General features: G+C 38.6%; 2 protein-coding genes across 7 annotated transcripts in view; one reads left to right on the top strand and one right to left on the bottom strand.

Moving 5' to 3' along the window:
• LOC111245102 (exonuclease mut-7 homolog) overlaps positions 1–8238 on the top strand; it is a 48875-nt gene extending 40637 nt beyond the window's left edge. Inside the window, exon 8 of the mRNA XM_086981952.1 lies at positions 7825–8238. Within this exon, the coding sequence (XP_086838078.1) occupies positions 7825–8002 (178 nt within the window). The 3' untranslated portion in view covers positions 8003–8238. The remainder of the gene's footprint in view (positions 1–7824) is intronic.
• The window catches only part of LOC111244326 (uncharacterized), a 22884-nt gene continuing 1031 nt past the window's right edge, over positions 989–22841 (bottom strand). The window contains exons 1-4 of one of the 6 annotated variants that reach the window (XM_086981957.1): positions 17029–17059; positions 5184–5381; positions 1525–1626; positions 989–1171 (exon numbers count right to left, since the gene is read on the bottom strand). In XM_086981957.1, coding sequence (XP_086838083.1) covers positions 1026–1171; positions 1525–1626; positions 5184–5381; positions 17029–17044 — 462 coding nt within the window. In that variant the 5' untranslated portion in view covers positions 17045–17059 and the 3' untranslated portion in view covers positions 989–1025. Of the gene's footprint in view, positions 1172–1524; positions 1627–5183; positions 5382–10213; positions 10401–11242; positions 11326–12259; positions 12542–16315; positions 16542–17028; positions 17060–22841 lie in introns of those variants that run through there. The other 5 variants (XM_086981958.1, XM_022791305.2, XM_086981959.1 and 2 more) reach the window with 5 other exon arrangements.

The raw sequence follows: 22841 nt of genomic DNA, 5'->3' as shown, positions 1-22841 counted from the left end.
AAGGTGTATCTTTGAGAAAAAAGCAGTGGCATATCCCCCTATGCCTAGAATTAAGTAAAGAAAAATCAAACACTGGATGTGAATCGTGCTAATTGCAGGCAAGAGTCTGACAAACTAACCATACGCTTAACAGCCGAAAATATAAAAAAGATTTTAATTGCTAGAGAAAAACGTCAGCACAACAGCTTTTTGATTGGTTTATACCCTGAGCAAGTCTATACATAGACATAGTCGTACGATGACAACTTTGTAAAGCTGAAGGAAGCGAATCAACTTTAAATGGGCGTTCGGAACCAACACGAAAGCTTATTGTATAATTTGAGCTTTCGGTTTGCATCCAAAACTGAGCTGGATAGAACAGTTTCATTGGACATTTAGTTGTATAAGATTCATGTCACTGCAGTGCTAAATACTTTTGTGCCAGTATTTTGAGATATTTCTAATTTTTTTGTTTGATTTAAAGTAACAATAACAGTATCTCAAGAGTAGTTCATAACATTTTCTGTCTAGACATATCACCCCTGCACCTGAACTATGAAGAGAGCGAATAGGTATGATTCACTGGAGTTTCTACTGGTATAATTTATGAGAATGAGGTGTGTTCATTAACTATTACATATATGCATTGATGTAAATATAAATCGGCATACAAAACCTGAAAGTCGTATTCGTAGCAAACAATACAACAAGATATCTGTAGCACGGCATTCACCCACACAAAAACTTTTTAGGTTCTGCTGACAAAAGATAGCTATATTAATATTCATTAATCATAAAATAATTACAGAGCCCTATATATCTATATCTTTTTAGGCTTTTGCTTCCAAATCATGAATTTTGTGCTATTTTGTAAACAAAAATGAGGCATCCCGATGAGACCGGCCAACATTTTTATGTAATATAATTTTTGCTCAAATCTGTGGTAGAACACCAGGCGACATTAAGATGTGGACTCATTAATCAGTTAATGGCAATAAATGAAAGCAAGTTGTGAGGTTATTATAAGTGGAATTTTATTATATACATCATAGAATATTAGGCAATAGGTTGTTATGTTGATGTTTTAGATGTCTCACTGTACCAGTTCTCTTTTTCGCGCCAGATATTTCACTTTTCTTTGTTGTCGAACGAATCTTGCCCCTGGAAGTCTTCTTTTGTGAAGTCACATCACCTATTATAGGTAAAATGATGCAAATATAACACATTATTCATAAATAAAATTGTGCACGATAATTATATTTGTGGATCAAGGGGTGTTTGTCGGGAGCTGGTTGAGATACTAAGCTAAGGAACTCACCACAGAGGTAAAGGTAAAAAGATCGGTGTGAATTGAACCCAAGGAACGCTAATTCCTTTCAAATCAAATAGGACATTCCCTTAAAAGTGAAATATTTCACTAATAAGAAAACAGATTTTTATTTAATGAGCTCCCTTGTTACAATGGTTCAATGCAAACCTTATATAGAGACAACTAACTTTAAGTTAGCTCAAAATGCAACGTGTTTTTATATATTTGCGACGCACCCGCTGGTTGTACTCGAGGTCCCACTTTGGAACGCTTAAGGGTGATGTTGGCTTTCGGACATGAAGTTGTACTTCCACATGGAACGAATTTGTCAATTTGAGCTAAAATAGAATAACGAAACAGATGCAATGTTATGATGACTGACACTTTTTTCGTTTAATTACAGGGTGATCATATAAGTTAATCGTATTCGAAATATTTATTTCTATACTGAACAGAAGTAACAGTCAGTGGCTTATGATCTCTAACATAAATCTGCACTCAACTTGCAGTTGTACACACTGTTTGATGCGCGGTCACGACACGCATGACAAAATCAAGAGATTTGAGTTAGCTTTTGTTTGTGGCAATCGTTAATCAAGGGTACTATCTGTGGTCAGTTTTGCCATGAAGACCACTCAGAATAAAAGAAGACGAGTAACTCAATCATAAGCCTATAATACTTTGATTATCATTGTCCAAAAAACTACTAAAAAAGTGATGTAAGTACTGGCAAATAAGAGCTTTATTAGCGAAGAAACTAGAAAACAAATATATCACAATCTGTGTAGGAAAGGCCGAAAGAAAAAATACTTGGATTAGCTGCAGAACTTATCAAGCAATACATCAGGTAATATAAATGAAGTATTTTAATCATTTTGAGAAAATACGGGTGTTTTGTGCGCGATGTGAAGCTATATATTCAATTAAACGATGCTTTTTTATATTGAATTTTTTTGAACTTCGATCATAGTATAATTCTAAGAGTTTTATTCTGAAAATATTGTGAATGCGATACATTGCACAGCAAACGTTGACAATAGTTGTCGAGTTCATAAGGTACTAATCTAATCTGCTATAAATCATTACTGTGGGATTTCAGTGTTTGTTAAAAGAATTGAGAGAACTAAATTATGCTGGAATTATTTTTAGTTTCTAAATCCAAGTAAAAACAAACTATTCCTCACTAACGCTGACTGAGTGCCTGATTCATATATGATTAAATCATAACGACACTTCCAGTTTTGTTTTTAATCATATTCTGTTAACTTCAAGATGTCAGTTTATCTACTTTTGAATAACCAGTATAGTACAACAGTATGTCTCAAGCATCGATGATAGTGGGTCTCGTTAAAACGGGACAGCGCATTATACTAGAGCAGCGGTACGTCAGGATTTTAAGTATTACCTCAGCATCTGCACTCTTACTCATAATTTTTTTTGTTTTGTCAAAGTATATCAGTTGTAATTTTACTGCCAGACCATAACTGTGGCTGAGAATGTGACATAAAATTTCGGTTTGTTCCTTTTAGAGTTGCACTACACAGAGCTACGGTAGCTCGTAATAAAAAGTAATCTGACCTTATAACGGTTCTTGCAGGTACTAGATGTAGAGTACTCGGATAGTAGTGTGTAGATTGGGCAGTAGAAATAATTCTGTAATGTTACGTCACTCACCTCGCTGTTCTTGACTAATATTTGTTGAGCATTATACTATAGTTTTAGTACTTTAACACTTTGTACTCGGCTCGCATGGTTGTCGTTTTTGTGAAGTTGTAGTAGAACAAACATTTTTTAAAAATTTGACACTTTGTTGCAAAATGTGATTTATTTTCCCCACTCGTATGTCCGCTCATCACAATATTACTTTTTGCTAGTTTTTTTAACGAAGACATTCGTTAAAAAATAAACGTACCATCATCGACTTTAGTTGCTCATAAAATGCAGACCCGTTGGCAATGTAGGTTGCAAATATCAATACTTAAATTATTTACGAGCTATTTTGCTTGGCATTACGAGAACCGTCCTTGACAAGCTGGGCTTTTTTTAACTTTCATTAGCGCATAATGATTTCCTGGCTTGCTGATATGGTGGAATGGTGTGTATGTGCAATGAGAGCCCAATGCGCAGCAACGCGTAACTAGAATAGATATCATTAAAAATTAAATCAAATTTCGTGGGTACGATTACATTTTTCACCGAGCAGATAGCGTTTGAGCCAGGATATCAGTGCTCAGAGATTTTAGCTTTGTACGATAAAGTTTTCTGATGTGTTTTCTAAGTATGAATATATAGATATATAAGATGTAATAGAGGAATAAAATATACACGTATACAGTATACACGTATGTATAGATAGTAAAGCGAAGCCAATAAATGTGAAGCGCTCGTTGCTGCTGGGCAACGATAAAAATAAACCATTTTGCTTCAGCGGCGGAGAGCAGCAGCGGAATGAACAAAATCACGAAAGAGTTGCTCAAACGCCTAGGTAATTCGGAATCGCCCCTACTGAAGTTAGACAAAAGGAAACTCAAGCGTGCTCTGAGAAGTACGAGCGGTTCACGAAATTATACAAATGTCTATCGAACTAGGACGTAAAGCAGGCGCGTAGTGGCACAATTAGCGCAAAGAAGACATGGAAGGGCTTTCTTTATATTGTCTCCGAAGAAGACTGTCTCGCCTTAACAGTTCGAAATTAGGAAAACTGGCAAAACGTTGAGTACAAAGTCTACGCTAACTGGATGTGAAGTACGATATATTCTTCGGAAGCATCCAACGAACAGCGAGATCAGCACCTTTTGCCAACCTATTACGCAATGAGAGCAAAACGTGGAGTTACTGCGATTTGTACGAGACTTTATACCGAAAGAATTTATTACTTCTCAGCTGAAGCGTCATGAGTAAACGATTAGCTTGACATTATGCTTGTTATTATTATTATAATAGGTTTGACGACGGGAATGCAGCAGAATCAACCAACCAGCTTAATCGCCATAAATCTCTACAATAGTGTCGACGTCGGGGCACAAATTGGCAAGCTATCTTTGGCTGGTAATCTCTGTGCTGCGAAGTAGACTGGTTTTTTACTCAGGTAAGGCACCCTTACCGTTCCGGTACAACTTGAAGTCAATACTAGTGCCACCATCTTTGATAACTTGGTTTTTGATTCGCATTTGAAGACAATGGAATCCTGCCCGACACCTGTTCAAAAGGATCACGAGGTCTACCTAGCGCAACGTTGTTGTTGTTGAAGCGCACAGGCTTAACTTTTTCGTTTACGTGAAAACAAGCGCTTTGTAGAAGCTTGCTTTGCGCTTTAACTGTAGTTGATCCAATAGAACTTGGCCACACTTATCCGAGCGGTCCTCGTCTTACGACCACTATCCCTTCCAAGGCATTTATCCTAGCCGATTAGCTGATAAACAAATATGTATGTAAGAAAAAGATACGCAGCGAGCTTTTAAGGTTTAGCTTCGTTAAGTAAATATTAGTTACAAGACTAAAATACTACTGAACTATATATGTACGATCATTTCATTCTTTTTGTAACCGTAAGTTTCGTAACCGAAATACAAGGCTATATACGATTATCTCATGCAGAACTTTGCAATCAGAAAACTGCAAACTGCCATGGAAGTACCATGTAAGTGCCGAAAAAACACTGTTCAAGAAGGAAATTGTCATATTTTTAAGTCCAGATAATAACTAAAACTTAATTTGTTTTAAAAACAGTGCTGCTAGCATTCGTTTAAGATTTACTTTATCGATGTATGGGTTGACTATTGACAAGCTCCATGCGCACATAACGAGTCTTTTTTTGATTGAAAGGCGACCCAAATCCAGGCCAGTCGACTTATTTCCTCTTCTTTGCAATTCTTTAAGAAAAAATAGTACGTACCTTTTTGAAGACGATGAATCGTTAGACATGGCCTACCAAGACAAAATACCTCTGTGATTCCATGGTTCTTGACGTACACAAAAATTTCATTGTTGTCGATGAACTGCCTGTTCACAATTGTCCTCCAATAAACTGATCGATGTTTCCACGAAGGAACGACGTTGGTAGCCCGAGCCATCAGTGGTTTTGTTAATAAAGCTACAGAAAAGATGAGAACAGAAAAAGCACAACATCCGAATGCACTAGGAATAACAGCGATTAAAGGCTTTCTTTCAGACTACAACACACCGTCTCACTCTTCAATGAATGTCACAGCAAACATTCATGAATTAAGGTTCGGTTTTTTTGATTACCCATCATATTCACAAAGTCTGGACCCCAAGTGACTTTCTGTTTCCTAGACTCGCAAGTTTCCCTCGAAAGCCAGAAATCTTCATCGAATGAGGAGTCATTATATTAGTAAACGTATTTTTTGCTAGCTAAAATGCCGATTAATAATTGCATGGACAGACGGATATGTGAGAAAAGTGTATAGATTACTGTGCTATGTTTTAGCGAAGATTCGGAGCAATATTAGCCCTATCAAGCAGTTTTACATCCTTGAATTAGCTGGGTATCAAAAAATGTTTTGATCAATTTTAATAAACGTTAGGAAACTCCGAAGAAATAAATAAAATAAACGAAATTTTACAATTGCAATAGAATTTCACGATATTTTAATACTGTAGGAGAATTTTATCATGTGACATTTATGCATTACTAATAAGGTTTTTGTCATATATGCTTCAATGGACTGCTTATTGGTGTTATTTATTCTGCGTATTATTCTTATACATGAATATCTGCTATTCGTGGCCAGTCTTCTCAATAATATAAGTAATTTGTGATAGTTATAGAAATAAAAAGCTTATTAATGAATATACTTATGCAAAAATGGGGCCAAATGTCCATACCCTGCTGTACAACAACGTATAGGATTTTACAGTACATTATAAAGCTACTGCGTCTTCTGTGGAATTGTTAGAAGATGTGATTGTCTTATAATTACGGATGAGAATATAAATGCACTGTAGAGAAATAGGATGGCGAAAATGATAATTGTGAAGAACGTATCGTGGTTTCTCTACGATAGAAATTTTTCAACAGAAATCACTTCTTAGTAAAGCACATAGGTCTTTATCATCTTTTGGGGCACGCACATAATTTATTGCCGAATAGAATCATGTCCCCCCCCCCCGTTTGGGAATCGCTCGAATAGACGATGATTTACTTTATGTTCCAGCGCACCAGCTCGCTGTGCCTAGCATATTCAACACGCAAACCAGTACAATCGCCAGTGCCGCCAGCCCTGGGCGCATGCCACTATCGCATACGGCGTAATCCATCGCCTAAAACCTCTAGGTGTTTAAAATATGATATTTTCGGTGGCAGCATAGCCCTTCCACTCTCCGTAAAACGCTCCACCTCGACATTTATGCTTACCCTTTAATTGCCTACAACTCTGTTACAACTTAGAGTTGCGTCAACATAATTAACGATGCCAATAGTTGTAGCCGCGACGCATAAATACCGCTGATAATTAAATTTATTGCAGCAATACTTCATCTTTAAATACTGATAGTGACGAAAATACCTAGAAGCCAATAAATTTTGGTTTGCACAACATCTTAGGTTAGGTAATAGGTTCATTGCAATAGCGTGCTATTACGATATTATGTCGCGAACGCGATTTCAACCTAAAAGAGCCCTTCGAAAGACGATATCCCAGATGAAAATGTTTTTTCAACACCCTTTGTACTATGCACTTCGTCGAGGCTAAAACTCTGCCGAAGCACCCCAAGACATCTGTTTTCTATACACACAATTGCGCCGCTACTGAAAGGACTGCTCTAGAGTGGTTTGATGTTTTCGTGAGCTAGAATATGGCCCTTGCTTGAAGACGATCATTTAGAGCTATCTGACGGCCTGCAGACACAGATTTGTAGTTAACTACCTAAAATCCCTTAGTTTCTTAAAGCCTAAACAGACTTAGAAGCTTGTGCACCTCAAGAACTCCGAATCCAACAAAAGATTGCATCTTGGCATCTTGCCCGCTATCGACATCATGAAACCATGACCGATCTTTGCGCAAAACGGTCATCGGTACTGGAAAATGACGTCTTCCCGTCAACATGAACTGTTGATCAGAATTGGTGGCTTCCCGAAAGAAGCCAAGGCATTCCGTGCCTTAGTTGAACTGATTCGCAAAAACCAGACAGTTAATTACCATTTTTACTTGGCTCACTTGCGTCGAATTAATGACACCATTCGGGAAAAAACATTCGACAAGGTTACTTCATCCTGGTTCATGATAACACACCTCGCAAAAATCATCGAAACTGCTCGAGTTTCGAGCAAAGGGTTTCGTTGTACCCTCTATATCCTCAGGACCTTGCACCGCCAAGTTTTTTGCGTTTTTATATACTTGAGAGTCACCTTCGTGACCTTCGGTATGAATCAACAACCCGTTGTTGGAAATCTTTTTAAGACGAAACTTACTGCCTTCTGTCGAGACAATATACATTATTAATGGTAAATTGAGGGAACAATATGGGAGATACATGATGTAAATAATAAAATTATATCTTTTCTATCCACCAAGGTCTCTTGGATCCCACCGCTGCCACCAGATTTATAACAATAACAAGGTTCGACTACAAGAGGGTTTTACCCACAGCCAGCTGAAACCGGAAACGCATTTTTTGTATTTACCTAAAATGTATATAATTTATTTTCACATATATATAATAATTACTCTACATATCTATACCACTCTTTAAAGAAGGGAAACAATAATGCAAACTTAAACGCCGTTAGTGCTTGTTTTTACACTAACAAGTAGTTTATTATATACGTATTACATACTTATGTATGCGATATAAACTTATTATATACTGGAAGGTTTGACACAACGGGTTGCAGAAATACAAGTTGAGCCTAACTATTGTTATTTGATACATTTTGCTTAAATAAAACGTGAATATTGCGGACGAAAATATTTTCTGCACAATATAAAGTTATCGGTATTTTTTCTGCTGGTCGATGAGATGCAAAACCGGTGTAACGGCATCATACATACGAAAATAATATACTTATTTTAAAATGTTTATATGTATTCAGCTGCTAATTATCCACACCCAGTGCGCACCAATAATGGATTTACTCGCTACCGTTAAGGCGACGGATACAAACAAATTGAATAAAAACTAGAACTTATGAAAAGCCATTGTGCGGGGCCGCACTGAACACAGTGGGCTATTGTATAAACAGTTCACCCTACTTTGCTGTTTTAATGACTACTGGAGGGTTTTGCTGTCAATTTTATTAAATATGAAATATTTATCTCTGTAGAAATAAAAAAATAATTACATTTATACTAAACATAACTTGAAATAACCGTTTTTCTCTCTTAGGATTTTTGTCGTTTTAAACTCTCTAACAGTTTTTTGAATTTTCATTTAAGGGGACTCTTGAAAAACCATTTGGATTACTTTGGGCTTTGTTCTGTGATATTTCCTTATTGAATGTAGAGACAAAGTTGCCTAACACTGGAGCTTTTAGTTCTAATCCTTTCGGATCCAGGCCATACAAATGTGAATTAAGTATTTGCAAAGATATCATTGCAGAAAGCTATGAATGGCGATCTTTTGTTTCACTGCTTTCTGTAAGGAAAAAAGATCTGAGTTTTTCATAAGGATGATTAGCGACCCTTTCTTAAGTTGTAGATCATCTTGATCATCCGATCATGGTAGTAGTCGAATCGAGAAATTCAGTAGGGAAATGCGTGTCGTTAGTATTCTTCGCTACTTGATTAAAAGAATTATATTCCTTGAGATCTCCAGGGTATCATTCAATGCACGTATTGTTAATATTTCGGACCATCCTGTCCTCAGGTTCTAATATACATTTCTAGCAGGATTTTCCATAAGATTTTCGAATCATATCGCACGCTGTATGGGCACATCCGGCCCATGCAGATTTTTGTTTTAATAGAACGTTTTCCCCCCCAGCCTAATCTTTAAAAAGCATCTTTAAAAAATTCTGTTCACTGACGCCTAAAGAAAACTGGAATCACTCGACGTCAGCTTTGTTTAGTCGCATATTGACGGCTGACTTGTAAATTCTAAAGTACTTACAACTTTTTGATACAAGCGTCTTTAGTACCGAGATTAGTATTTCTTGACTATAAGAAGCCGCAGTCAAGATTCCTTGAATTCATCTTTGTTGCATATATCGCAAAGTTTTCGCGAGGCTTCGAAAGCCTCTTCTCTAAACATAGGGCATTCGTTTCAGACAGTAAGTGCTATTGCGTAAAGTTCTCTTTAATCCTTATTTAAAAGGGCTTCGTTGGTGCATAAAATTTCCGTTCTTCTCATTCATGTCATATCGAGATTACTTTTGGAGATCGATGTTTTTGTTTTCTTAGTATTCATATTGGGAGACTGGCAAATTGAAGTCTTGTAGCTTTAACATTAAGGACTTCTATTTTGACCTGAACGAATGTAAGGGCTTTCTCGTCATGTACGTTAGTAATAGGAAGAGTACTGTTATTCTTCGGTAGTCGGTCTTCACGGTGATGGCTTTAAGCCATTATATACATAGCCTTGAGGTCTAATAGGTTATGGTTTCTCCCGCCAGAGATCATAGACGTATCGCGAATCGCCTGAGACATGGAAGTTCGTTTAGTGCCTTTTGTTATAATCACCGTCGAAAAGTAGTTCTTTGAGCAAACAAATGTTTTTTTTTAATGCTGTAGGGAAAATGCCTTCATACATTTTCAGTAGGTAGAACATTATTAGTCGACAAACATTATTGAATAATTAAATTAACTAATAGATTTCCCCTTAACGTGGATTTTCTGTGTATGAACGCAATAGCACATTTTTTAATAGAACGGGAAAATTTTGAACTTTTTGGGTTTCTTTTCTTTTGTTCAACTTGTTGGCCCAGATGAATACACTAAGGTTGAGCATTGTTTCTTGAAAACTCACCACGGTTTTTCATTGGTTCCAACTAGTTGGGCGGAAGTACTTTCTTGGAATACACTTGGTGTCTCTGAAGTGTATATGCAGTTTTTCAATGGATGGGTATCGTGAAGCACCGGTAAGCTGAACATTTGGGCAACGGTTTGATATTATTTTACTATTCTTGAATTTCGTCTGTTTTAAAAATCGCTTCGTCGTTTTATTTATTTGATCGATGAACATATTTGAAGCTTAAAATAGCCGTTGAGCATCATCCGAAGTGATCTAATTTTATGATTTAGACGTTGTTGGTTTTCCTTGTGATCTACGAAACCTTTCACTTCTATGGAGCGTCATCTATATGTGATAATATATGAATCTTTACCATTGCGCCTACGTTCAATATGTGGCTTCAGGTATCTTTTCGAGTATTGACATTATTTCATATAAAGCGAATTGGCGGTGTGATTCGGCCAGGAATGAGTTTAGGAACCGATATATGAAATTCCAGACCTGCATTTGGATCCAAGGTTTCAGCTTGCATATATGTATCGCAGTTTTGTGATCAAAGCTCCTTCGTTAAGAGACAGCAAAATGAGGACATATAGAATTGCTTATTTTTTAATCCTTTAGTGACCAAGAAAGCAATAACATTGCCGAATTTCGTCATCAGATGTTTCATGACATTTTTTAGTTAAAACATTTTTTCGATGACGTCTGGTTGATCTTCTGGTTATCAACCTTCGCTAATATGGTCTACGGTATCTGGCCTGTGTACACTGCATGTCAGCGCCAGGTGTAGTGACGCAATTTTATGCCTGCGAATGTATATCATAGCATTCTTTGATGTTTTGCCACGTATTTCGGTCCGCCTTTTAGTGCAGAGTATAAGGAGCAAAGGTTTGCCAATTTTTACAGATTCGTATTCGCTACTTACGGCTACCACTTCCTCTTTGTAATTGATTTTACAAGCCTTAATTAAGTTAAATGGGCGACAAATTTTCTAACTTAATTTTCATAGCCTATAACGAGATGTTGATGAAAGAGAAAACGTACTTGCAATGGATGACTTTCATGTATCCGGATATCGAATCAAATCGCCGTAACTAAACGGTTACCTGGCCTTTAATTGACATAACTGCTCAGCCAAGATTTGCCTCACCTAATTAAATAGACCGATACATCACGAACAAACATAAACCTTGCGTTAAATAATCGTTTAAAAATTCACTGGAGTTCTTCCAAAAAAAGATAAGCTCTAGAACTCGACCTGAATATGCCTGAACTGCGTATCCTTCGTCAGTATAACTTCGCGAACAAACCAGTTGAAGCATATGGTCTTCAACGACGATGTATTCGAAACCGCCTACGTTGCTGTCATCTATTCGTAGAGAGTCTACATCGATGACACCAACGATTGTGCCTTTCTGTTGGCCAAATCCCGACTAGCTTAGAAGAAGACACTTCCGCTGCTACACTTGCAACTGATTGCTGCATTGATGCGGATAAGATTAAAGTCATATTTTACTAAGTGATTAAACTCGATAACATTTTTCACTTCACCGATTCGTCGACCGCGTACTACTCAAATCGTTTTTCTAAAATTTAGTAACGCTCGACGCCGAAGGAATGGTGTTACTTTCAAGGGGACATCGCATTGCCGATATCGAAACGTGTGGTATAGGTGTATTAGAACCTACTGCGAATAAAGAACGATGGTCGGCCCAAAATAGTTGGAACTCCGAGAAGAAAACAAATTTTGCAAAAAATTACGATTCGCTAATGGCCAAAAGAATCGACCGTTGCTTTCGAGCGTAGTGTTATCGTCCTCGCCATCACATATTTCAACCGATTCGGTAGCCTCAGGGGGTGTACACTCAAAATTACAGGGATGGATTTCACTACGTCCGTACAAAAGGTGGAACAGCAAAAAAGCTACGCGGTTACGAGTGTTAGCACCCGACTGTACACTTCTGATTCTTTACAATGTCCGCCTATTTTGGAAGGCTGCCAGCAACCTGAAGAAGCTGTTTAACTCAATTCGTGATTTGATATATCGCGTGAATAGCTTACGTAGCACAAAATCGAATGGTCGTTCAATTCTTCATGGCGAAGCAACTCCATAGAACTCCTGTTCGGAATATTCAAGATTGCGCTAACATATACACTTGGCTGAAGTCTCATTTGCTTTGAAGAACTTTAGACCATTGTTTCCAAATACACCACGGTCATCAACAGTAGCTTGCTCACGTCAGTGACCAATGAACTTAATGCATCTCAAGCAGTCATACTGATCGGCTTTGTTCGCAGTAGCCATTGCCAATTAGCGCTCGCTTTAGCCATGCCGCTCGACAAACTTGGCCTGAATTGCCTCTGCTTAGCTATATGTAGCACTACTTCACCGAACAAGTAATTTTTAATTGCTCTCGATATGATCGTATCACGAAGATGTTCAGCTATAGATTGCAAACATAAACGGCAAAAGAGGTCGCGGAGGATCGTAGTTGTAGATGTGTGCTTGTAAAAAAAAGACAGTGTTCTAAGCAATAAAATTGATCTACCTCGTGTCACCCTAAACGAGACGGCGAAATACGGGCCTATATATAAGTTTTCCAATGGACATTTTATCTTTAATGCGGCACATCTCCTCTGCCTGTTGGAAGTTGTGTGATTGTTGCTGAGAAACTTGATCTAGTCATGTGCAATGACTTATTTCAATTATACTTTTTAATAATTTATCGCAAATACACAATAGGTATTTGTTATAAGACCAATAATATAATAATCTAGCTTTCATTCTTATTACATAATAATTTTATTCTATACACCATTCCGAATTAAACCGCCACTGGATGGTTCTGCTTCGTAATCGACTAAATTTAAATTTTGCAATTCGATAATAGTTAACTTTTTTGAAAATTAATAATAAAATGTGTACATTCGTGGATATAACAAGCTAATCACTTTTGAGAAGTTGAGAATCAAAAATCACTTTTATTCTGCGATATAACGAATAAGATACCAGACAGTGACGCACCTGATGAAAGCAGCACGGTGAGCTCAGGTGCAATTCTCTTAGTATCTCAACCCTCGTCCATGCTTGTTTTCCTATTTCATTGATTTAAATTAACTTTCGCGAGTTATAATTCGATGTGCATGATCTCGCAGTCCGGTTAGTTTTTGTTTTGTGCTGTGCATAATTCACTGTACCAGCTATATTCACTTAGTGAGAACAGTATTAAGCACTGTAGACAATAATAGGATTGATGTGACTGGAAAATTATCTGCAAAAAGTTATCTGTATGTTTTCGTTGTCTCGGCCTCTCGGATCGTCTCGGGGTCGAAGGAAGACGTGTCGCTGTGTTAAACCAAGCTTTATTGCACTTTAACTATTTATTTCCACTTCAATCTTTGATAAAACATTGTATATACTCCTCTGCCTGCCTAGTGGCTCTCGATTAGAATAAATCATGATACGTGCTTTTTGTATCCTTAATATACATTTTGGCCGTTGTTGGCCACCAAAACACTGTTTTTTGTAAAGCACGTTCTATAAATCTTGAACGACAGCACGAAATCTGTGCATTTGAAATTTATAGGCAGCGTTTCTTGCAATCTTGCATATTTATAGAATAAATTTGAAGCATTGGAATTTCTAGTCCTTTCATAGCATCAGGAATCTAAGTCCATGATGAGAAGCACCTTATATAATTAATAACGAATTGTAGGTTATCTCAGGGAAACGGTTTTCAGTGACACCAAAACAAGTCACATGAAATAGACAACTGTATTGTCTGATACTTTTTCGAAAAGCCTCTACTGCTTGTATAATACTTGTGCACAATTAAACCTAGTTCCAGAAGCAGTTACATACCATTAGCTAAATTTTTTCTTGCGTACAACAAATTTGCGTTTTGTCTTTGAAGACGTATATTTTACAGTAATGAAAAATTTTGTCCATCTTGTTAATGTTTGCTGATATATTTTCTCATAGGTGTGTTATTCGATACCAATACCCTTGACTATCGATGCGGCGTTCATTGTCTGTTGTTTGTGTCATTCTGCCTGGAAACTTTTTGTCTTTCGCGATCTGCTCTACATGGTTCACTTGTTTTTTCTGCTATTTCAATGGCGCTCTTTCCTCCCTTCACATCTCAATGGTTGGACGACTGTTCTTGACAATTATCATTTCGGCATAATAGGGCGAGTTGTTAGGGTATATTCTCGGTAGAAACATAACCTGATGGTTTCTTCCATAGTATAATTTAAGCAGCATAAATAGAGCGCATTTATTTTTGCAATACAGATCTCAACATAAATTGAGCGCAGCTGTCACGCAATTTTCATACGAATAATATATCTGCGTAAACAACGCGTGTGGCCGCGTTTGTATTTGTAACTGCTATTGTGGCGTTATTTTTAAACGTGGAAAACAAAAATGAAGCTGTTGCCTCTGGCTGACGACCAACTAAATTAGCTGTACGGGCTGTAGGAAAAACTGACCTTTTCCTTCAGGGAAAAAGTACGTACCCAATAGACTCCATATTCAGTGCTTTCCCGAATGGATCTGGAGTAGCCATCTTGAAAAAAAACCGACCATTTTGAAGGATTGTTTTGGTTTGGAGGAAACCCGCTACCCCAAACTTTTAGTCAGATAGATTTAGTGATTCTCTACGCGCGGATTATTTTATCCTCAATGTGTTCGCCAATTTTATCACAGTCGACGCCCGTACGACTCTTACAAACCTACGTTGAAGTTTACTAAGCCGTGCCGATCGAACATGGCATTGGACCTAGCGACTTTATTCCCGCTGAGGACAGACCAACACACCTGTTCAAGAAGAGTGTTTTGCGGATTTGCGAATTATATTTTCGAAATAAAATTCTCGTGTCGCCAAAAGTATTGAATATCATGATGAGTTCTCGGATCTGGCATCTAGAATTAAATCCCGCTTGGCGAGAATAGTCAAGTTGGGTAAGATGATCCAACCGCATGCCAGTCTGCATCGCGAAAACGAGGAAGTGAAGCTCATTGCGCTGCACGATACTACTAAGCGTGTAGTATCTGTCTGCGGTGCTTCCAATGGATGCTTTCAAATAATAGTGGCCAGAACGACTCTGCTGCTGTCTCTAATGGCCATGTTAAAGAAATTAGCGCAAGAGCAACCAATCGCCTTCTCGATGGCTATGTTACTCATTTTTTAGACACTCGATACGACTTCTGCACAATTCAATGGTGGCGTTACGCAATAGGGAAATATTGTACAGTTAGTTGGTTACCTGGATACGAAAAAGGACCACTGTGACGGTCTCGGAGCGATTAACTGCGCTTAAAAAGTTACTCAGAAGACCGCTTAGAAGTCCAGTGCAGCCACTCAGTGTTAATGGTGCTACCTGTTGTGTTGAGCTGGAACTTCTTAACAACAATTACGAGTCTATCGACTTAAAACGGCAGTGTACGCTCGCAAAGATCATGCGAGCATAAAAAGTATATTTTGCCAGAAACAAAACGGGTCTGCGGCAATGGCCGAATCATTTCCAGTCCTCTGTACTATCCAAACGTCGCTCCGGTATCGGGTTCCTTGAATACGCGCTTATATGCAAGCCTGTTGTCTGTTTGCGAGTTTCTACCAACAGCATCTTCAAACTGAGTGAAAGTGCCCGTGGCGACAGACTTGTCACCAGTGTTGACCCTAATGACAATCAATACAATGCCCGCCCACCGATGGATTCCAATGGCAATGTTTCTGCACAGCCTATCGAAGGGATGCTTGAATATTATTATAGCGAGCACAAGGAAATGCTACTACGATAATGCATGTATGGGGAGTCGCTTTCATCGCTCCATATCAACCTGTTGCAGTCACCATCACCCTCAGATACTCAACAGGGCCGTCTAGTTTCTCGCCTTCCGCCACACAACCACTAGCAGGCAGCATGACTCCGACTGTCATCCATCACTTTGAATCACGCCCGTGTTTCTTCGATAAAATGAGCATGTAGCGTTTATCTTAGTGCATAAGCTTGACAATTGCGACCCCACCCCTGTAACTTTGCCATTCTTCAAGCTATTAGTGCGAACCAGATCCGTAATTCTGCCCTACAGCATCTGTTGCTGATAGCGCTTACCTTGAGAGCACTGCACCCGATACTCGGCGCTGCTTATAAGATTGAACACTACTACGACATCGTGTACTACCGGCCGTCTTGCGTTGTCACAGCGGAAGTGATGGCGTTCAAGAGTTTGTTAGGATCTTTAAATACAAGTAGGACAGCACCCCTGCCAACACAAGCGGACGCCACAAATTCTCGTCTCCGTTGCATTGCGAACTTGCCTGCGCATAACGTCGAGCCCCTGTAGTTACTCAAGACTTTTGGTGTCAGGGATTCATCAGACATCAAGAAAGCAAAACACTGCGACAGTACCATGTGAGCCTAGTCTATGATACCTAATCGTAGATCCTACCTATCTCTAAGTACCTATCTATCACCGCTATGAAAAACAACATAGGTATCGTTTAATTTTTCATAGAACGTAAGGTTAACACAATAATTCCGAAACCTTTGCCTAGTATTACTCTGAGATTTTTTTTTGATTTGTCGAAAATAGGCATGCGAAAGAAGTGAACGACTTCTGTCGTCCGCATCCAGAAAATCATGCGGAAGCTTCTACTTGACGTGTCATTAAGCTGTCGCCGAGTCACATGAGAAATGGCGAATTATCTTTGATTGCTCTTTTACGACACTGGGCCTAATACCACTTCACTGACGCTTGCTGCAAGGGACGAACATAAGCACAAACTAGGTAAAATTGTAGTTGAATTAACGTTCTGATGCAGTACCTGTTTTGGCCGACATTACCAATGCGTATCTCATGGTCGACTTCTTGGACCCTGATCTGCCGCTACTTCATTTTCCTTGACAAGGCTTTAGTGACAAGGAAGCACTTTTATTTTTCCTATGGATCCCTTCTGGCAACCACTTTGCAGGCAATCTTTAAGAGAGTGGACTGCTTAGCTATGTACTGGCTTGGCGACTCTTACGCCATAATAACATAATATTACGATATTATGTTGCACGGTTCCGCGATGCAGGATTTGACCAGCCAACTTCATCGATAAGATAGTTAGCTGATTCAGGTCCGCTGGGATGTCACTTACAAAATGGGAAAACAAAAATTCTAGCAAAAATCTAGCACCTTCAAGGCTTCTGGATGCTATTGATCGACACATGTGCTATGGAAGACAGTATTAGCTCCAGGTGATATATACTGACCGGTTTTTGTGTCTGTTCGTGATGACCAAGTTAAAGCTGGTGTTGAAAAAGGGATTGTTCTTTCCACATTCGAAGCTGATGCCCGCCCTTTAATTACTGATCGGCTCGTGGTGCATATCGAGCGAGTGTACCACTATACTGACTCGAGGATAGCAACCAAATTGGTGGGAAAGCTTCGTGTGTAACCAAATTACGGCGATCCAGTGCCTATTATCACTTACTAAGTACTATTATCTTGTGAGTCCACTTCACATCAGCGACTTCGAGACAAGTGGGATTTAGGATCCAAGCGGAAGTCGAACATTAAATCGAACCCACCTGTATAAACGGGCCCAAGCGAGAGAGATTGTTCGGCAAGAATCTTTGATCCCAGTTGTTGAATTTAACGCATCCAACGCTGAGCGTTGGATCACCATTGCGTTTATAGTACTTGTACCTTTGATTTCAGACTTTGAGCGACCCACCAGCTTCGCAAACGCCGCTTGTATTGTGAGCAACGTCTTTGATTTCGCGCGACGTTGATGCCGACAGACGCCACTGAAAGACACCAAACTTTGCCTAATTGCTGAAAAACAGTTGACGGAGTGGACGCAGTGGCAATATTTTGCGGGTATAATACGAGTTGTGCAAATTGGAGATCGACAACTTAGTAAGTCGACTCTTGTTGCTTTCACAATTTTTTTGATGACTACGACTCTTTACGTGCGCATACGGAATTGACTAGAAGTTTAACTTTGTCTATTACGAGAAAAGCCAAATGACCCACACCTAGATAAATACATCGTCTTTCATCACCATCGCTCTAAGGCACTTTTCGGTGTAAATGTCCTCTCTCTGCGGTTCGTCGCCGCTATTATCTGCCGTCGTGTTCAAGATGCCGTCGATAATTAAGTGCAGACGTTCCTACTGGCGGAGCGAGCCACTCTACTGATGCCGTTTTCGTGAACAAGCTTAGATTTCTGAGGACCATTCTATGCATGCTTTAGAAAGAAAACACTTAAAACTTTAATCGAACTGGCTGCATGCTCAAATACAAACTTCTTATTTCGAGCTTATTCCGACCACAGCTACATCTATTACCGTTCTCGCCAACAGATTCCCACCACCTAGGCTTCCACATGACCTTAGACAATACTCGCTACTTCGCTAAGGCAGAAAGCGACATTAAAAACAGCTAGCTTAGGGTTTTTACCACTCGCGTTGTCAGTTCAGTCTGGATTTAGCTAATAGTTTATATGCTCATGTGCGCCGTTTCATCGTGGATTCTATGAAAAAGCGATCGGTATGGTAAGATTGTAGTCTTACGTTCGACCGTGGTCTCATTCGCTGCGAAGAATTACAAACTTTTGCGTACAAACTCACTAGTGTTGTAAATGATAGTTCAGTCGCTTATACCATCACTGACTCCGACTCGCCGTTACATAGTTATAGCCTATGTATAGCACAGTTGCATGGCGACCTACCGGAACATGCGCGCACTTCACTGGTACCACGTGATGCGTTGGGGCATACTGATAGCGGATCCGTTGCGTTTTCATCGTCGCCACAGTTCACCGCGCTGCGCAGGAGGGGACGATTTACTTTTGCAATTGCAATCGGCTAATATGGACGAGAGTAAAAGGCTAAGATTATTGCTGCCGAGCATGTCTGTCTAATTAAAGATGAAAACGTACCTCGCATCTGTTGGAATATAGCGCACGTAGCGAGTCAGCACCCAGGCTGTTACGGAAAAATCCGCACATACACGATTTACCTTGCTAATTGTATTGTATAACGGTGGAACACACATCTACCGCGCCCTTTGGAGACGGTGTAATGAAGTTTCTCGAGACTGGTCGATTCGAAACCGATCTGGTATACGCACTAACTGACAGTGTTCAAATAATGCAACACCCACTCTATGATTTTACAAGTTAGCGAGGTTGGATTATGCAACTAATATTTTTCACTCTCTAATGATGTTTACCTGCTCACACTTGAGTGGACTTTGTAAAATATTTTTACGTATTCATGCTGTTATGTATGCTGTCAATTTTTCCGGTATAATAGCACTGATAATGTACCCACTCGCTATCGCCAAGGTGACCGAGGAAATAGAAACGAATAAACAAGAAGAGTTGTAAAAAGTCAGTGAGCGCGGTCCACATTGAACGAAATTTGTCTTGCTTATAGAATAAATAATTTAGCGTAATGTAGCTCAAATACCCTTTATCCTATTTCGTTTCTTTCAATATTAGGGATGCGCCTATGAGCTCCGACCGGCATGCTGCCCTAGCTTTATATCTATCGTTACAAATACGCGCACGATAAATTACGTGAGCTAAAGTTTATTTGTGCATCACGCACAGAGAAAGCTTCTCATTATTCCGATGTCATTACCAAAAACCTAATTAAGTCTTACAACCTCCGCGACTGCAGTGTAAGGAACACTGGCATGCAAAAAAACGACAAGAATGTTAAGCAATGTAAATAAATGTTATAATGACTATCTTATTAAAATAAAGTGCTTGGACTAAACTATTCTGGAATTACAAAACATGAAGATGGTAGGCTAATCGCCGAATCCTTCTACGTAGTAAATTCCATTGAGGATCTGAAAGTTAAGAAAACTAGATCATGTAGCAGCTATTACAGAACAAAAGCAAACAATGCTTAAATAATGACCAAGGAAAGAACCAATTTTGAAAAAAACTTAGGGATCACACTTTGACACAGATCTATGTACAGTAACGTAGGCGAAACAAATAGGACTCACACCAAAACAATTTCAAAATACTGCTAGAACTAGAATGTGAAAATCTAGAACAGCAAATTATTTAGAGGAAAATTTAATCTTTAATAGCTTAGCTTAAAGCTTCGAGATAGGAAATAATATGGCTAAGGATATGTCTAAGGGAGCGCTCTCTTGTTAAAAAAGCTGAACGCTCAATAAATAAAAGTCAGAAGAGTGATGTCCTGTGTCTTAGAGAAAAATTTTAGAATAGGAATGGGTAAATTGAGCCTTTTAAGGACTCCTTAAAACAAATGACCTCTCAAACTTTTGTGACCCTACTCGCAATTTTCTAATAAAACCTGATTACTCAGATATTCTTCAATAACTGTTATCATGAAATCTCAAGCCTTATCATAATAAAAAAATATTTTCCTATCTGCTGCAACGCCTGTACAACCTCTGTTTCGATGTATTTTCCTGAAGCACTATACGTCTAAACAGCAGTATTTTCTGTTTTTAATAAATTGCTCGGGAAAGTCCTAGATAGCCAACTAACTTAAAATAAAACTTGCTTGAGCGAACCATAGGGAATGAAGAAAACCCAGTTGTACCTTTTTTGTATCTAAGGGTTCGATCGTGTTAATTGAAAACAACTAATTAATAATCTACTTTTTCTTGATTTATATATTCAACTAGTAGAGAACGTCCAGTAAAAATCGCAGATGACAAACCTAGTTTGAAAGCCAATATGTAATTCCGTAAGGTTAGGTTATAGGATCCCGTTTCCTCAACATACTTTCACATGATTAATATGATTTCTGTACCGACATAAAGAAAACGCGCTTTGCTGACGGCACCTATATCTAAAATACAAGTAGCATAAGCGATAAGGCGAAAGGATTAGACAGCGATTGATAAGAATTAACTTTTGGCGAAGTGTATATGCTTGGGGTTTAACATAAGCACCATAAAGAGAAGCTAGGTGTCAAACGACACGAATGCTGTTTCTTTACATCTTAAACAAGGAGCAGAATGAATTCAGCATGCAAACCATTGATTAAGGTAACAAAAGCCACATACTCGGTTGCATCATCGTTTTACTAGAAAAAAATGTTACTGCCCGCTCACATGGGAAGTTAATGATAGTAAATATTTAGGCCTTATATAGCAATCTCAAATGGGTTATAGGGGAGAATAAAACCATCTGAATCAAACTTTGCCTCACCCTATCATTAAAAGAAACCGGTGCCCAGAAAAAAAATTACTCCAGTATATTAATCAGACTTTATTATGTGGCCCAAATTAGTTCACTACTATCCATTTATTTTTGAAAGAATAGCAATTGAAGACATTAATGCCATTGAACCATATAGCCCTACAAAATAGGACTAGTGAATCATTCAGCAAACCTAAAAGGAAAATGCGTTTTTATTTAGAAAGGGCTGTAAATATGGGCTATTGGTGGCCGAATTAAGTATATCAAAAATATGATTTGCCTGCCATATTTCCACGTGTAGTTTTGCTGTGCAAGGCAAAACTAACTTTCGAATAGGCCAGATATATCCACATCCAAGAGCTGCGTTTTCCTTAAGAAGAGAGCAAAGAATGCTAGCAATATGTATAACGTTCTCCAAAGCCAACTTAACCGAACTGGAACCATTGCGCATATGTTTACAGCAACAGCATTGGTAAACCTATGGGGGTAAACTGAAATTCTAGAGTACACAGTTCCGGATAATTTGGTCAGACATACGCTAAGGATACCAAAAAAGTCAAACAACTCAAAAACTATCATCATTTGAGACAAGTATGTAAAACTGTTTAACTTGTAATTCAAATATCCACAAGGACAGCCTTTTCAAATGAAAAATTGTTGTATAGTTGCACAAAATTCTTACAGCTAAAACGGAGGCTGGCAAATGCATCACGTTCTCAGACACACACTAAATCGTGCCACCAAACTGCTACTCGCAGGCGGAAGTCTAAGATGATGTGACGTACAAACATAAAATAAACATCGCTTACAGTCCGGCGCAAAGCCTACCCCGGATAGTGGTCTTTGAATGAGGCTACCAGTTTTTTCTACATAGAAAAGTAATAGTACCCAATCCCATCCAATTTTTCAAAAATTTTCTAACAGGTCAGCTTCTGTTATCTTTGTCGGTCTATTCACAAAGCTTATTAATCCGACTCCAGCAAGGAATTCTAATGTGCATTTTTAATCCACATTACAGTTTTGCCCTTCGAATGCAATAAAATATTCGGTCAAAAGCGGATTTTCTACTGTCTCTAATAACCTAACGTTGGGGTGCCCCTGATTTGCCAAACGTAGACCACGAGCTGACGAAGGATACTGATCAATATTCAATTAAAGAAATCAAAAGAATCACTTATACTTAAAAAAAAAAGAAATGTGAATTATCTGCATGGTTGTTTCTAGTACGCTCCACATGCGGCTACAGACCTCCATTTAGTAGAGAAAATGACGTTATCTCTTGTTTTTTTAGGGTTGGTTTCGAAATTGGCGATTTCTTCTTGAATGAGCCCACGACAATCCCTCACCTGACGCTAATTCAGACCACGCGAAAACAACAGTACCGTTTAAGTCTCAAATTTTCAAGATTAAAGGTCTGAAACAGTACAAATATGCTAACTAATAAACTAAAA

Source organism: Varroa destructor, unplaced genomic scaffold (assembly GCF_002443255.2).
Source record: "Varroa destructor unplaced genomic scaffold, Vdes_3.0 BEIS01000002.1, whole genome shotgun sequence".
NCBI classification, from domain to species: domain Eukaryota; kingdom Metazoa; phylum Arthropoda; class Arachnida; order Mesostigmata; family Varroidae; genus Varroa; species Varroa destructor.
Note: the sequence above shows the minus strand (reverse complement) of the source record. Positions and strands in the feature narration are given on the sequence as shown.